We start from the raw sequence: 15,390 nt of genomic DNA, 5'->3' as shown, positions 1-15,390 counted from the left end.
ATACCGGATTTTTTTTTAAATCATTAATTTTTGAAAGAAAAATAAAAATCAAAGGTTTTCTTTATGTATCCTTCCATCAATTTTTTCGCGATCAATCCTCTACTGAAAATTTTCCCCATTTAAAAAAAAAAAAAATCAAATTTATTTAAATGGACATCTATCGAATAATTGCTGAGGATTGGAACTGGTTACTATGGTAGAAGATGAGAGCATTTAGAACATCTTCTATTAGTATCTCAATAAGACTTGAGGTAAAGGGATAAGTCATCATTTTGATAGGTCCATAATGGGTTTTTCCCAGCCCAGCCCAACCCAGATGGACCGTTTGGATTGTGTATTAAGCCTTTAACTATCGTGCGATGTGGGGCTGGGCTGCGCGGCATTCATGTTTAGGGAAGGGCTCCAGCTTGGGAACTAAGCCCAACCAGCTAACTTATATATAAAATATGAGGGCAGGCCTCATGCACATGTTTGGGTTTGGACCTAGACTTTTTTTGTTATTTGGCAAGGCCCGGCCATTTGACGGGCTAGGTATGAGTACGATTTTGAGTTCTTATTAGGACTGGCCCAACCCATTAAAGGCCCTACCAACAACCATGGTTTTATTAACACAGTTTTATTGAGTTCTTATGGTTGTAATTTATTCTAATATGACATTTAGCCCTATTTAGAAAACAAAATATGTGGTTGCATCAATGTGATAATCTATACTAGTATAAATGAGAGAAGAGAATATAATTTCCAAAATCTACATTAAATATATATTAAAAAAAATATTAAAAGTACCTTGAAATAATATATCTATGTAATAATTCAAAATTTGAAGAAAATAAAAAAGCCCAAACTCAACATTATTACAAAAATGTTTGTTTTCCACTAAATAATTCCGACACACCATTGTCATGCTTAAGTAATGGCATTGCAGTAAGCTTTTGTCTATGGTGTGATGTAAGTGTTGAAGGTGTAATCGATTGATTACTAGTCATAAATTAATATTTCTTTTTTTGTTTGGAATTTTCATAACCACACATTTGAGGAGCAACATGTTCATAATTAAGACACTAACCCCACCATTAATGATAAAATGTGACAGATTAGATGGTCATGGTCATTCAATTAGATTACTTTTTGACATATAAGCTAACTTTATGTGGTTCTCTTTGAATGGTGCACGACATGTCAACAACAAAAACAAAAATGGTCCTTAGGTACAAATGGGCTGCTAAGATTATTTTTATAAATAATGAATTTGTCTAAATAAATATGTTAAAAATGATTAGCACAATCTTCGTTAGTTAGGCTTTCTAATCTCTCAACAACAGTGAATTTGGACCGAAATCAGTCAAGTGAGACACGAATAAGATATAACTGAGTGATTCATGATGGTATGAATCGTCAGCAACGAACAATCTTTCTATGGAAAGCTAACAACGATGGTTGATATTCATTTATATAATTTAATTTAAATATTCATAATGCATAACTATCTTTTTCAATATTCAATTTGGCTTAATTATCTTATAGTTGTTATTTATAGATGTATAAAAAAAAATTTGTTTTGTTTTGTTTTGTTTTTTTTTTTTGTTTTTGATAAATCATCAAAAGAGATTTATAACACAAATTTAAGGTCTAATTATAAAAACCATGTTAAGAACACCAGTTCAAATCTGAGTACAAAAGTGTTTTAGGGTTTGAAATTTGTGTTTGTTAACGGCTCAATGTATTTCTTGTTTTTGTAAAATACAGAAGTTATAAATAGGTCGAGACTAACTTTGTGCTTCCAAACTTTACAAGAATCCGGCGAAACTTAAAATTAAAATTTTTGGAACAAAAATACCTTATTTTTATTTTTTGTATCAGTAAAATACCCTTACTTTTATTTAATGACTAAAATGCCCTTAATGTATATTTAAAATGTTAAATCAATGATACAAAATCATAACTCTTGACTAATTATCAAAGTGTGGTTTGAAGTTGTAAAGATCATCCTCACCAAAAATCGGTTTATTCTGAAGTTTTTAACTCATATAGATTCAAAGCTTATTGGTTCATGAATATGACTCTCTTACTTATAACGGGTCATGTTCAAGGACCAACAAGTTTTGTCTTATATGAGTTAGAAGTTTCGGAATGGACTGATTTTTTGTAAGAATACTCTACGATTTTCAACTTGTAAACATAGGGTTACAAAAAGAGGCCATTGTAAGTCTTAAAAGAGTTGGCCCTTGAACATGACCCTTAATAGTACACTATCATGCCATGTAAGTATAGATGATAGTAGCCACCGACTACTTAACGTCATAAATTGAATTTTTTTTTTTTTTTTTTTTTAATTTTCTTAATCACCCATTTAGGAACAATATGTTTCAGAATCAAGACACACTTTCCCCACCATTATTTATTAATAAAATGTGACAGATTGGATGGTCAAGGTCATTCAATTACATAGCTTTTTGACATATTAGACTTTTAGTTTCCCACTGAATGGTGCCCCACATGTCCAAATGCAAAATCATAAATGGTCCTTAGAATCTAGAAAATGGATAGCTTAGAATAGTTCTTATAAATAATGAGTTTATCTAAATAGAAATACAAAAAATAATGATCACAATCTTTGTTAGTTAGGCTTTCTAATCTCTCAACGACAACGAATTTGGAACGGAATAAATCATGTTGGGCACGAATAGGAAATAAATCGAATGATTTGTTAATATGAAAGCAAACAGGTGGGAAACAAAAGCTGATTCTTTATTATTTGGGTTCCCTCTTTACATCGATATGTTGAAAGACAACAACAATGGTTGATATTGATCAAAAGCTGAATCCTAAGTGAAGGAAAGGAATTGTAAATTAATGACTTTTAAGTAGTCATCATCATCATATAAAATTTGGGGCCAGAAAAATAAATATTGTTATTAGACTGAATTTTGTTTAAAATCATGTCTAGGCCCTTGACCGTAAGTCAACGTGATTTTTTCTTGATGATTTAACAGTGAAATTTTGATTTAGTAATTTAAATATTTAAAGGGCATTTTGAAGAAAAATCAAAATTTTACCATTAAATCAACCAGAAAATGCAACATGGCTTAAGGCCAAGGGGTTAAGCCTAATCTTGCATTTTGTAAGGTGGTGAAGCTAATATCACCAATTTTACAGGGGGGTGTTTCTAAATATCCTAAAAAAGAGTGCTGCTATTGGCACCCCAACTTTTAATTATTACACATCAATTAAAAATAAAGAAAATAAATGAATGGTTGAGGATAGCTAAAAGTTGGGGTGCCAATAGAATCTCTCTCTCTCTCTCTCTCTTAGATTTTTTTTTTTTTTTAGGATTTTATATGAGCCTAATCATAACCGTAAGCAACTATTGAAATTGCTTGTGTTATAATGTTTTGCGATGTTGAGATTATAATTTGAGCCAAACCTTTGTGATGTTTGAAGAGTGTTTAAATCTTTAATTGGGGTGTGATAAATAATGTAAGAAATTGGGGTGTCAATGCTCTCTAAAAGTAGAAGAGATATTCAGAATCTCCTAATTAGAGTTTTTATGACTTGAAATGCCCTCCTTTAAATGTGTAACTTTATTAAACGTTTTATCTTCTATTTTCTTTTGAAAAAATGAAAAAAAGAAGTGAATAAAGAGGTTGTACAAGGAAAATGGTTCTGGCATTCTTTTAGAGGGTAAACGAAAGGTATTAAAGGAAAAAAAAAAATTAGGGTTTGAAAGATGGTTTTCTATGTTACCAGGTCTAGCTCTTAGCCCAGATTAAAATCAAGCCATGAGAGTGGATTCTCTAAAAACATTAGAGAGGGGGAGAGAAATCAAGTGAAAAGGTATGAAATTGAGATATAAGGAAGACAATCAGAAATAAGTGCCACTGATGACATTGTGAGGAGGGCTTTTATGCAATCTTGAATGCTCTAAAATGCAAAATAAAATATTAAGGTTGTCTCGAAAGCAGATTTAGTCAAGGTTTGGAATAGGGCTGCAACTTGGGCGGGTCAAACGAGAACTCGTTGGGTTGAACCCGACCTTGGGTCAGGTCTAAGCATAGTTATCTTGGGTTCCGACAACAAAATCGGGTTGGATTCAAGCATAGGTATTGGCCAACGCGATTTACCCAAACCTACTAGGATGAACCCAACTTTAACTAGGTCTAGGCATAGTTAGCTTGGGTTCAGGTAATAAAAAAAAAAATGCCTGATTCAAATTGGACTGGATTCAAGTATAGGTATCGGCCAACCTGATTTGCCTGAACTTGAACTTGATATGATTATAATTTAAAAATATTCCTTATATCTTGGTTTGTTTCACACTCATATTTTTGTTTATCTATATATCAAAATTAATGTGTGAATATTTTCATTAAATAAATAATTATTTTGTTATTAATACTTTTGTTTTAAGTGTAATTTTATATTGGCATATGATAATTATATTAAAACTTCAAATATTTTTCTTTTATTGAAAATTGCTATTAATAATAAATAAAAATGATTATTTTTTAAGTCTTCTCTTCTTCTTTGTATAAATTTGCTTATAACTTTATGTATATAAACTTTAGAAACACATTTTTAAGACAAATAATTATGAATTTTAAGTTCTTTTACATGCCACTAATATTAATATAAATTAACCAGACCAACCTAACTAGGACGGGTTCGGATTGAGCATTTCATGCCTGAGGTCGGGTTGGGCATGAGTTGATCCCCAACCCGTCTGAATTGCAGCCCTTGCATGGATCTACCATTATGGACCCGATTATATTTTTATTCAATTTTGAGCTGTCATATTAGGGAACCCATAGCAAAAAAAATTTACTTATAACTTATTTATATGGACCTTAAGTGATCTAATGTTTATTAATTAATGAACAATTTATATACTTTAAATAAAATTAAAATATAAAGGGAATGTGGTGTCTCTATTTTTACTCTTTTTGCACACAAGTTCATTTTTATTTCTTATTATTCCTCAATCTCAACTCCAAACAAAGACTCTAAACCCTAATTATCAATGGTTTTCCATTTTTAGGTTTGATTTGCCTAGAGATTTCGTTGTTGGTATCAACTATCAATTGAGGAATTACATGTTAATATTTTCTTTTCCATTAAGAATTAATTATCTGAATTATCAGGTATCCAATGGATAACGGGTACTTGTAAAGTCAGTTTGGGTTCCAAGGATTTTGTGCCTGAAACAAAATTTTAAAGAATCGCAACCAATGGTTAATTTATGTTTCAAGTCCTGGGTCAGGTAATATCTGTTAACCCGACTCATATGACCCAAATTATTCAGGTATGGGTACAATTTTTTTTAATCCAAATTTGAGTAATTTTATCCGTAATTATTTTATCCAATTTTTTTAAGGATTGGATATGGATAGGTGTCGAATATGATCCAAATTTCAGTTTAATACAGTAAATTCACAATATGATATTATGTATAACCCAAAATTTAAGGTTCTTCCATCATCTATCTCTATTTATATATATATATATATATATATTTCGAATCGATAAGTGGTTAATGCTCATAGGTTGTGTGTTCGATACTGCCCCTGCGGGCGCACCCTCACTTACCTGGTGCCTGTGATGTGCGGGTGTTGTATGTGGCCCTGGACTAGTCCTTGTACAAGACCATGATATATGGACTGGCAAAGCCCGGATACAAACCCAGGCCCAATCCCCATCTACAGGGATATACGGTCATAAAAATATATATATATATCCGACTAAGATATTTGGCTTGAAATCCCGGCACGGTACCTGTCTATCTACAGAGATTCCCGATCATAAAAAAAATAAAATAAAGATATTCCCTTGAAATTTGGGTACAAGGATACAGATACAGATATATGCTTCATCCGAACCACACCCGAGCCCAACGAGCAACTTGCACAATTTTTATTCCATAAACCTCAAAATAATCCCTAACTATTTAGCAATCACAAGTCTAGTTTATGGCAACACCCTTCACTAATATCTGTAACCCATGAAAAAAAAACTAAAAAATCATCTAATCCCTAAAAATATAAAACCCATGATGAGGTCATCAAAGAACTTAACAAAATCGATTCCAAGACTAATATAACCTCAAGAAATGCATAATAGAGGAAAGGATATGAAAAGTAAAGACAAGGATATGGAATATAGAGAATAGAGAAAATTAGGTATTTTTCTCCACTTTTATTGAAAGTAATTCAAATGTATACAAAGAACCTATTTTGTAATAAAAGAATAAAGAACTTAGTAAAGGAAGCAACATACTGACGTTTTGAGAAGGTGGGAATACCCACTTTGCTCACAAGAATTGGACTTAAATCAAACAAATTTACAGTTTCATACTTCTAACTCAACACACATCTGATTTTTTAAAGAGTTCCCCCCATGCCAAAGAGCGACAAAAAGACCCCCAGCTGAGAGAACTCCCAAGAAAGAATCCAATCATGCCAATTGCCCCAATTCGAGGCCAGGCACAAACAATCTTCTAAACTCACCCAGTTAATAGTTGTTGCTTCCACAATCAAATTTCAGCTTTCCCTATTGTTAGAGACCTCATTAGAGAAATGAAAAGTTAAAACTAAGTAGTCAGGCACTAGAAGACATTCCTGAGGTAGGTAAGCCCCAGATTTCTCGTTAGTTTCTTGGTAATCTACTGCTAGATCCAGACTGGTCACGACCAATGGGAAATGTTGGGACTCTGACTTTCAAACGCTTTGGCCCAATCTCAATAGCTTTTAGTTCCCCCCTCTTATTCTTTCCCACATCAGCCTGGAAGTTATGCTTTCTGTAATGTTCCCTAGATTTTGCTCTCATGGCGCCCTCCTTGTCTACTACCTCCGAGTCTTGATGGAACAATCTGAGCTTGCTGGGCATTGTAGTAGTAATTCCTCCTGAAACCCTGTATTTAGGAGTAGAAACTGGACATTCTTCAGAAAGAACACAGGGGTTAAATTGTCGGCCTGGCTTGTTGGTTGTATAGCAATCCGTTGATGATAATTGCCCAGATCTTCCTTCATGACGGAGTTTCTTCAGTCGTTTAGGTCCCTGTGAGGAGAAAAATAATTAAGTTGATTAATTACGTATAATTTGATGGAGACCATTAAAAAAATAACTTACACTAGTAGCCACTCTCTCTAGTTCGTCTATGCTTCATCATATTTGTATCTTCGTATAACCAACAAGCCATTATTGTATAAACTATTAATCATACCAAATTTACCATGTAAGCTGTCATTAGAAACGTGCCTACTTGATCTGTAGTGGAGATACCAAATTATCTGTTCATAGATGGAGATACTGACTCGAAAATATATGTTGATAGGACAATAACTGTACTAACGTAAGTCAAAAGAGGGCCAGTAGAAAAATATATGGAAGGGTTCAAAACAATATCGGAAAGAGTGTTGAACTCATTAATTTGAGGGTACAACTGGTAAGCTGCAAAGGATGAAAAGACACAAAACAGAGTGCATAAATAATGCACTTGAGACCCACTACACTTACCAGATGATTTCTCTTCGTTATTCCTGTTTTCTTTTCTCTATTGTTTTATTGATTAACAGCACAAAGTAGAAAAAATGTTTGCATGTCAAACCCAATAACATACCTGCTTTTCATAAACCTTCGAGTTCCCTACATTGCTCGGAGTTCTTTTCTCTGGTTTCACAGAACATCTCCGTTTAACCCTGAATATTTCTGAATCAGAACCATCACTGTCCTGAACAACCCCACTAGGCTGTGATCCATGTAAACGGCCTTGTTCACTAGTCAAGTATTTTTCACATGATGTAGAGGGTGGTGCAGATTCATATGCACTGACCGTCAACTCTTCAGAACCATTAGTAGGAACATAATTAGAATTCAGACATCTCTGCATAATGGAATTCAATAAAAGAAATCAGAATTTAAAAAAGGAAAACTGAAACGGTTTGCCTTCAAGTGCATCAAGGTAACAATGTAGCGACATTCAAGTTAAACAAATCTAAAGCTTACATCAGATTCGATGAATTCTTTCCCCTTTTTCAACATAGGCCTGCCGTGAGAAACAGATTCCAGATCTTGCACTTGACCCCCAGTTGTTTCTGAGGTTTCAGGGTCCAGCACAAATTTAATCTCACAATAGGGACTATATACATCCTCTTCAGGACATGGGAACAACTTTGACTGCAGATACATATCCTCTCCACAATTTATTTGCTGTTGAACCTCCGCTAGTATTGCATTCTCCTGCTCAAACTTCTGAGCTACGGCTTCCATTTCCAAAAGGTCCTCCCTGATAGAGAGAACACGATTGCTCCCACAATGACAGCCAAGTGTTTCACTTTCTGGATTCACATTCACGGAAATAGAATAAGTCATTAAGGACACTAAGGGAACCAAACTGCAAAATATATTTAGGGTTTTGTTAACATGTGCCTTTCAGGGCACATGCTAAGATGCCTTAAATACAACCTTGGAAATAAGCATTTGATGGTATTTTTGGTAGAAAAACAAATTTTGAGGGAATTTTTGGTAGGAAAATAAAGTTCCGGTGTATATTTAATGCATCTTAATGTGTGCCCTTAGGGTACATGTTAACAAACATATATATAAAAGAGGTGTAGAAGCAAAAAATGCAAGATGTCCATACCGTGGAGAAGACAGATGGGATGCAAATAACAGTTGCATTTAATGTATGCCACGTAACAGTCTCGTTTGCAAAGGCCACAGAGTATGGTGCCCTGGGAATTTGGAGAAACACTTGCACTTGCTCTTAGTTTCATTAGTGACCAGCGAGCACGATGTTGGAATCGCATTAGATTTACAAAAGAGGCCTTAATGCAACAATGAGAAACCATGTCTGCAGATGAATATTCCGGATCTTTAAATTCAGGTACTGAAGAACACTTATCAAGAAGCATAGCTTCCTTACAGAGAAGCTCCTCATGAGAAAGGAGAGGCACCCTGTTAAGAAGTGCATAACGTCGGCTAGCCACAGCTCCCAATGGGAACCAATCACCAATTGCAAAGTTGACAGCCTCACCACAATTAAACCCTATGTTTGTATAAACAGAGAAATAAGTCATAAAACTGTATAAGGTACACGAAAGAACTAATTGGAACATAGGGAACACAAGTTAAATATAAATTAAAATGAGAGATGTAACTTTACCATGACTAAATCCTGCATGATATGCTCGAGGAAAAGTGATCACAAACTCCCCAGGCTTTTGTACAGCCTTGTACACAGGAACACTATGGTCTAACAAAACATTTGGGGGAAACATAGTTGTTTTCCCCAGTAGTACATCAAATGCGCCATCCTCTCCTTCAGTTGATAGAATATCACGAGTGTAAACATATTCCCGAGCTACCTTTTCAAACTCAATAGCTGCATGGCCTGGAATCCCGTACCAAGTTTTTGATGCCCCACAGTGCTGATAATTTATGCTGTCAGGTTAACAGTGAAAGCAGATTAATAAAATGTACTTTCAGCGCAATGAACATAAAAAACTGGATGAAGGATAACTCCATGAACACTCGTACCTATACAAGTAATGATCTTCTACATGCCATGCGAACATACTGAATAGCATACCAATGTAAAGCATAGGATCCGTTACTCCCTGAAATAAACCCAACAAAAGTTACAGAGTGACTCAAAGCATGACAGAAAAAAATAATACAACTATTATCCATTTAGGAAAGCTTATAAAACATAACAATACCGGAATCGCATTCCCCAGGAGACGCAATACAGACTTGGGCAACTGAGAAAGAGTCTGCATTTATAGCAACAACCACACATAATGCATTTGTTAGAGGGAGATCACATCGAAAAAACATGTAAAGTCCACCACAAATATGCATCCACGATTTAAATTTTCACAAAATACAACTCAATACAGAGTAGGTCAAATCAATGGGTGACTGAAATTAATACAAATTTTGAAGACCCTTTAGAATGGGATTGTCAGTATAAATTGAGTTTTTCCTCCCTCTTACAACAGAGTTTAATCTTACTTGCTGGGTCTTTTAGAGTTGGTTTACCAAAGGATTTACCACGAAATTAGGTGACAAGTTGGTTGAAGAAATCATTTTATTGAGAATTCTCGGATGAATATTACAAAATCCCCAATAGGGTATTTATAGACATTATATCAACCAAGATATATAAAAACTACCCAATATAAATATTCTAGAATATCCTAATTGATATATTCTAAATATCAATAGATATTCTAGACTATCCTTCATCACAACCTTCCATTTGTGATGAGATACACTAGCAATGATACATTGTATCTCATGCATCTTAATACAATGCATCTTATTCTCTAACATCATCCCGCAATTGCATGGTCCTTTGATGAAGGAATATGCAATTGGTTTTGTTGAATAATTGTTTGATCTCATTAACGAATATGTGCATTGATTGTCGAAGTGTCAATCGTGCTTGTTGATGGTCACCATCTATCTATGAAATCCATCATTGTCACATCGCTCTTTTTTAGTCAATCGGAGCCAGTGGCTTATTAAACTAGATCTGTCATAATCTCTCCCAAAAGCATAAAAAGTATGATTGTGCGATTTAAATGAAAGAACTCTTGTTGGAGAGATTTTAGATAGAAAAAAAAAAAAAAAAGATAACCCAAAATAATAGCAAAGAAGAATATAAAAGATTTCTAGGTCCTACAATGGAGCAACAATGTCGGTGGTGCCATCGCCGAAGAAAGACACTAAGATCAAGCTCTCAATAGAGCTTAGGCTCTGATACCATGAAAAAATTTGATTTTATTGAGAATTCTTGGATGAAAATTACAAAAGCCCCAATAGAGTATTTATAGACATTATATCAACCAAGATATATGAAAACTACGTAAAATAAATATTCTAGAATATCCAAATTGATATATTCTATATATATATTTTAGAATATCCTCCATCACAACCTTCCATTCATGATGAGATACACTAATAATGATACAGTGTATCTCATGCATCTCAATACAATGCATCTTATTCTCTAACATTGGTAACCGAGACTTACATTGACAAAAATTTTGTCATAACATATTAGGTTTCTACGTTATCTTAGATTTTCCTTTCATGATATCTTATATATTTATTTTACTACTCTCAAACTACTAAATCTATAAATTCCCGTCTATCTACATGCGTATTGATTGATGTAGGGACGCACCAACAATTTGTATGTGTATTAAAGGGATACTTTATAATCCTAAATAAAATAAAAAACTTTCAAGTGAGGATTAAGGATAGAATCTTTATGTACACAGAACTGGAAAACAAAGAAGTGGTTACAAAAGAAAGAAGTTAATACAGACATTGACGGAAGCCACATGATTGGGGGCAGTTGTACCACCACATCTATGGAACATGCCCAAAAGAAATGCTATTCATGTAGCACACACAGAAGGGCAAGGGAGTATAAGAGCTAACAACTTTGCAAGAAGTAGCAGAGAAGATGAAGAGAAACAAGTCCAGAGCACAATCTAAAATCATTAATTGAGGGTGGCGGGGACAAAATAAACTAAATATATTGCATAACAACAAAATAAAATGGATTCTCTAAGCAAAATTCTTCGAAAAACAAAATAAAGAAGAAGCATTTATATCAAAAGAAAATATAAGAAAGAGGAAAATGTAAACAAATCCACACCTTCAAGTTCCACTTGCTTTTCCCAAGCTGGTCGTTAGGAGACGATGAAAAGGCACTACCATCAATATCACATGCATACTCAACAGTCTCTGTCTTGCCACCAGCAATTTCTTGCCAAAATTCCTTTTCCAAATAAGCGGCTGGAAGACCTCCAGTACTACAATATCTACGAGCGAACTCCTTGTTTGCCATTTTCTCGAAATCACGGAAATTATAAGTCCTGGAAAATAACACTGATATTCAAATACTGTAGAATATAATTAAGGAATTCTGTGTCTCTGTTTCACATTGTAACTTACCTTCCACTCATGAAAAAAGTCACTTTGTCATCCATATCCCACTCAGCTAGCCGAAGAGGTTGAACTCTAGTTGTAAACTTGAAACCAGTTTTCTCCTTCATCAACACAACACCAGCAGGAACTGAAGCACTCAAAGGTGAAATAATCTTGCATATGCCTAAAATTCAGTAGTCGTAATTTAGTTCTAAGTAAAAAAGAAAACACACCTATCATTAATTAAACATTATGTTGAAAGCAGTTAAACTGCAAGAATTTATAAGTTTGTGTTTAAACAAAACACAGGAACAATGATCCAAACCACACACACACATAGCTAACTCTACATGCTACAAGACAATAAGTAACAACAAATGACGTGCATTGGATAGCCTAAAGAAAGTGCAATAACATTCTAGAATACAAAAGCAAAGTTTCTTTTCAAATGAAAGTCCAAGGATGGAAACTATCAAGTTCAAGTTAAATTAAACTGATGAAGTATGTTACCATATTTTGAAGCTTCAGGAGCAATCTTCTGCAGATATATTAAAGGATCTTCAAACTCCTCTTTTGTTGGGTTGTATATGGGGCACTCTGGAATTTTATCAGTCCATTCTAAGTTAGTTGTTCCAAACTTATCCACCTTGCGCTTTGAACGGTAAACCTTTCCGCTTGGAAAGCCACTTGATTGAGAAAATGCATCTGTGTTACCAAGCAATCTTGTCCCACATGCTGCAGAAGCTCTTAAAGCATCCCCTCCACTCCTGGACATCATATTACTAACATTCGTAACTTCAGGCACAATACCTGAATTCTTTCGTTGAAGCCTCTTGCGCTTCAGAATTTGGAGGCCGTTTTTAGCCTCTCTTGACAAACAAACCTTTCCTTCCACCTATAGAACAACAAACAAACTATTAGAAAGAATATATCATAGGATTGCCTATGGATTCAACCAATAGCACTTTAAAAATATCTCTTTACGAAAAATGACAACCCAAAATGAACCTATGCCCTCATAAATTCAACTAATAATTACATTGAAATCATCACATGGCATGATACACTTTTTCACAAGTTTAAGATATTACCCTAAAAATCATATCTACACCTTACCCCAAATATTGAGTCGGCAGCATATATTCTTTGTCGGTGGTATTCAACTCTACCTAAAGCTCGTTAAAGTCTGGTTCTTCAAATATTTTCTTACTACCTTAATTATGTCCTTTTGGTCTATCATTCCCCTTTCAAAACCTTCACACAATTAAACCATAGGCTTTTGTATCTTTGGATCATCAATTTTGCACCAAATAGCACTTAAAACATCATTCTCTGCAATAAACATGGTGAGCCAAACAGGCCTATACCCTCGGGCATGACACTCTTTTTCACCAAGTTCAAGAATTTTTCCCTCAAAAGCATATCTACACCTTTGTCCCAAAATTTGAGTTGGCAGCATAAATTTTGTCATTATTGAACTATATCTAGAGCCTATTATAGCATGATTCTTCATTCCTTATTTAAAGACTTCACACAGTAAAACCACAAACTTTCAGCCCTTCCAATCACAAGTTTTGCACCAAATAGCACTTAAAAATATCTTTTTCTACATGAAAATAGCAATCCAAACAGGCCTATACCCTTGAAAATACATCTAATAAGTAATAATTACATTGAAATAATTTCAAGCACCCTCCCACAGGGATTTATCCAGCTTACCTGGTTTGTAGGGCATTGCATGTACCCGGGGGATTTGGGCGAGATATGGTGCTCTAGAGCATGTTAAAGTATGATTCATTACGTACTTTAGGTCTTTCATTGCCCTTTAAAGCTTTCACACAATAAAAACAGAGACTTTCGCATGGCCAGATCACCAATTTTTCACCAACATAATTGCACTAGATAGCACTTAAAAAATTCTTTCTACGCACAACAATGGCAATCCAAACAGCCCTATACCCTCATAAATTCAACTAATAGTTACACTGAAATCATCGCAAGACACGATACTCTTTTAGCCAAGTGTAAGAATTTTTCCCTTAAAGCAAAACTATAACCTATCCTGATTATAAAGTCGGCAACATAAGTTCTTTGTCGCTACCAAGCCCGAGCATGATTCTTCAAAAAAAAAATTCTTACTACATCATGTACATCTTATCAGTCTTTGATTGGCCTTTTAAAGCCTTCAGACAGCAAAACCACAAACTTTCCATCTCTTCAATTTGCCAATTTTGCACCCAATTTTTTTTTTTTTTTTTGGCACCAAATAGTACTTTAAAATATCTCTCTTCGCAAAAAAGGCAACCTCTACAGGCCAATACCCTCGTAAATTCAACTAATAATTACATTTAAATTATCACATAACATGCATGATACTATTTTGGCCAAATTTTAATATTATTTATTTCCCATTAAAAGATCGTGAGTTTGAGAACATTGCACAGGGTAGCAAAAAGCGGTGCTCATGAAAAACCAAAAAGGAAAAAAAAAAAAAAAATCTAAACTTCTTCAGATCTAGACAAGCAAAGAGTGCAACCACACCAAAAAAAAAAAAATACAACATAAAATAAAATACTAATAATTCCACAGATCCAAGACATTAGCAAAATAAGGGGAAAAAACAGAAAACCAAATCAAAGATTTCAACAACTTACCATCTCATGCCGAACGCCTTCTCTTAATCTCTCCACTGTAGTCCTCCGATTTACAGAAACAGACTCCGAAAAATCAACCATAAACAAAACCTAAAACACGATCTCTTCCATTAACGATCAAAGAAACAACACAAAACACCACATTCCACGAAAATTCAGAATCAAGTCAGAACACAGAGAGATCCGAAAGTTTTCTGTCTCCAAATCGATGAAATCAACAAGAACTTCGAAAATTTCTTCGAGAGTGAGGAGAATAACTGCAAATTTGGGCAGAAAAAAGTGGTTTTTGGAGTACGGAAAAGAGGTTTTCCGGAGGACAGAAGTGGAGGAAGATGAACAGTAGAAGACGAGATCCGGAAGGAAAGAGTTTTAGAAAAAACCAAAAAGAAGGAAAGAAGCGGTTATTTATAGTTTTTTATTTTAAAGAAAAAATTATTTAAAAAAAAAAATTTATTTAGATTTTTATTTATTATTATATTAGTAGAGAGAGAAGTGTGAGGGAAAGTGGTAGTTGTTGGGTGGTTCGACCAAACCCAGGCCGGCCCAAATACGTTTTATCAAGGAAACTTTCCGGCTTTTTCTTCTATCAAGTAAATATAATAATTCTAAGACCAAAATACCCTCAACTGCCAAACAAAATTTTCATAATGAATGAGGGCTGTCATTGGATTGGGTTTGGACCGGATCGGGTTAATTTCTTACGAATCCAATTAGGATCGTATCTTACTCAAAACCAATTCGATGAATTTTAGATCGGATTCTTATCAGATCAAAATTTATTGGATCTCAAAATTAT

The 15,390-nt window shown here is 34.2% G+C and overlaps 1 protein-coding gene across 2 annotated transcripts; it reads right to left on the bottom strand.

The window, feature by feature from the left end:
• Positions 1–6,153: 6,153 nt before the first annotated feature.
• On the bottom strand, positions 6,154–14,979 carry LOC147408315 (lysine-specific demethylase JMJ13-like). Of its 2 annotated transcripts, XM_086437262.1 has the most exons (11): positions 14,595–14,979; positions 12,451–12,835; positions 11,968–12,124; positions 11,669–11,888; positions 9,714–9,767; positions 9,532–9,611; positions 9,158–9,435; positions 8,636–9,040; positions 7,999–8,330; positions 7,613–7,876; positions 6,154–7,050 (listed from the first exon to the last, which is right to left on the bottom strand). In XM_086437262.1, exons 1-11 carry the CDS (start codon positions 14,673–14,675, stop codon positions 6,640–6,642), a joined length of 2,667 nt encoding a protein of 888 aa, XP_086293388.1. In that variant the 5' UTR covers positions 14,676–14,979; the 3' UTR covers positions 6,154–6,639. The 2 variants fall into 2 exon arrangements, with proteins under 2 accessions (XP_086293388.1, XP_086293389.1); XM_086437263.1 differs by lacking the exon at positions 14,595–14,979 and having other exon boundaries at positions 11,968–12,062; positions 12,451–12,590.
• Between the last annotated feature and the right edge of the window lie 411 nt (positions 14,980–15,390).

The sequence above is a fragment of the Akebia trifoliata genome, chromosome 3 (assembly GCF_017979445.1).
Source record: "Akebia trifoliata isolate Shusen 1 chromosome 3, ASM1797944v1, whole genome shotgun sequence".
Taxonomy (NCBI): domain Eukaryota; kingdom Viridiplantae; phylum Streptophyta; class Magnoliopsida; order Ranunculales; family Lardizabalaceae; genus Akebia; species Akebia trifoliata.
This window is presented reverse-complemented; position numbering and strand designations above follow the sequence as displayed.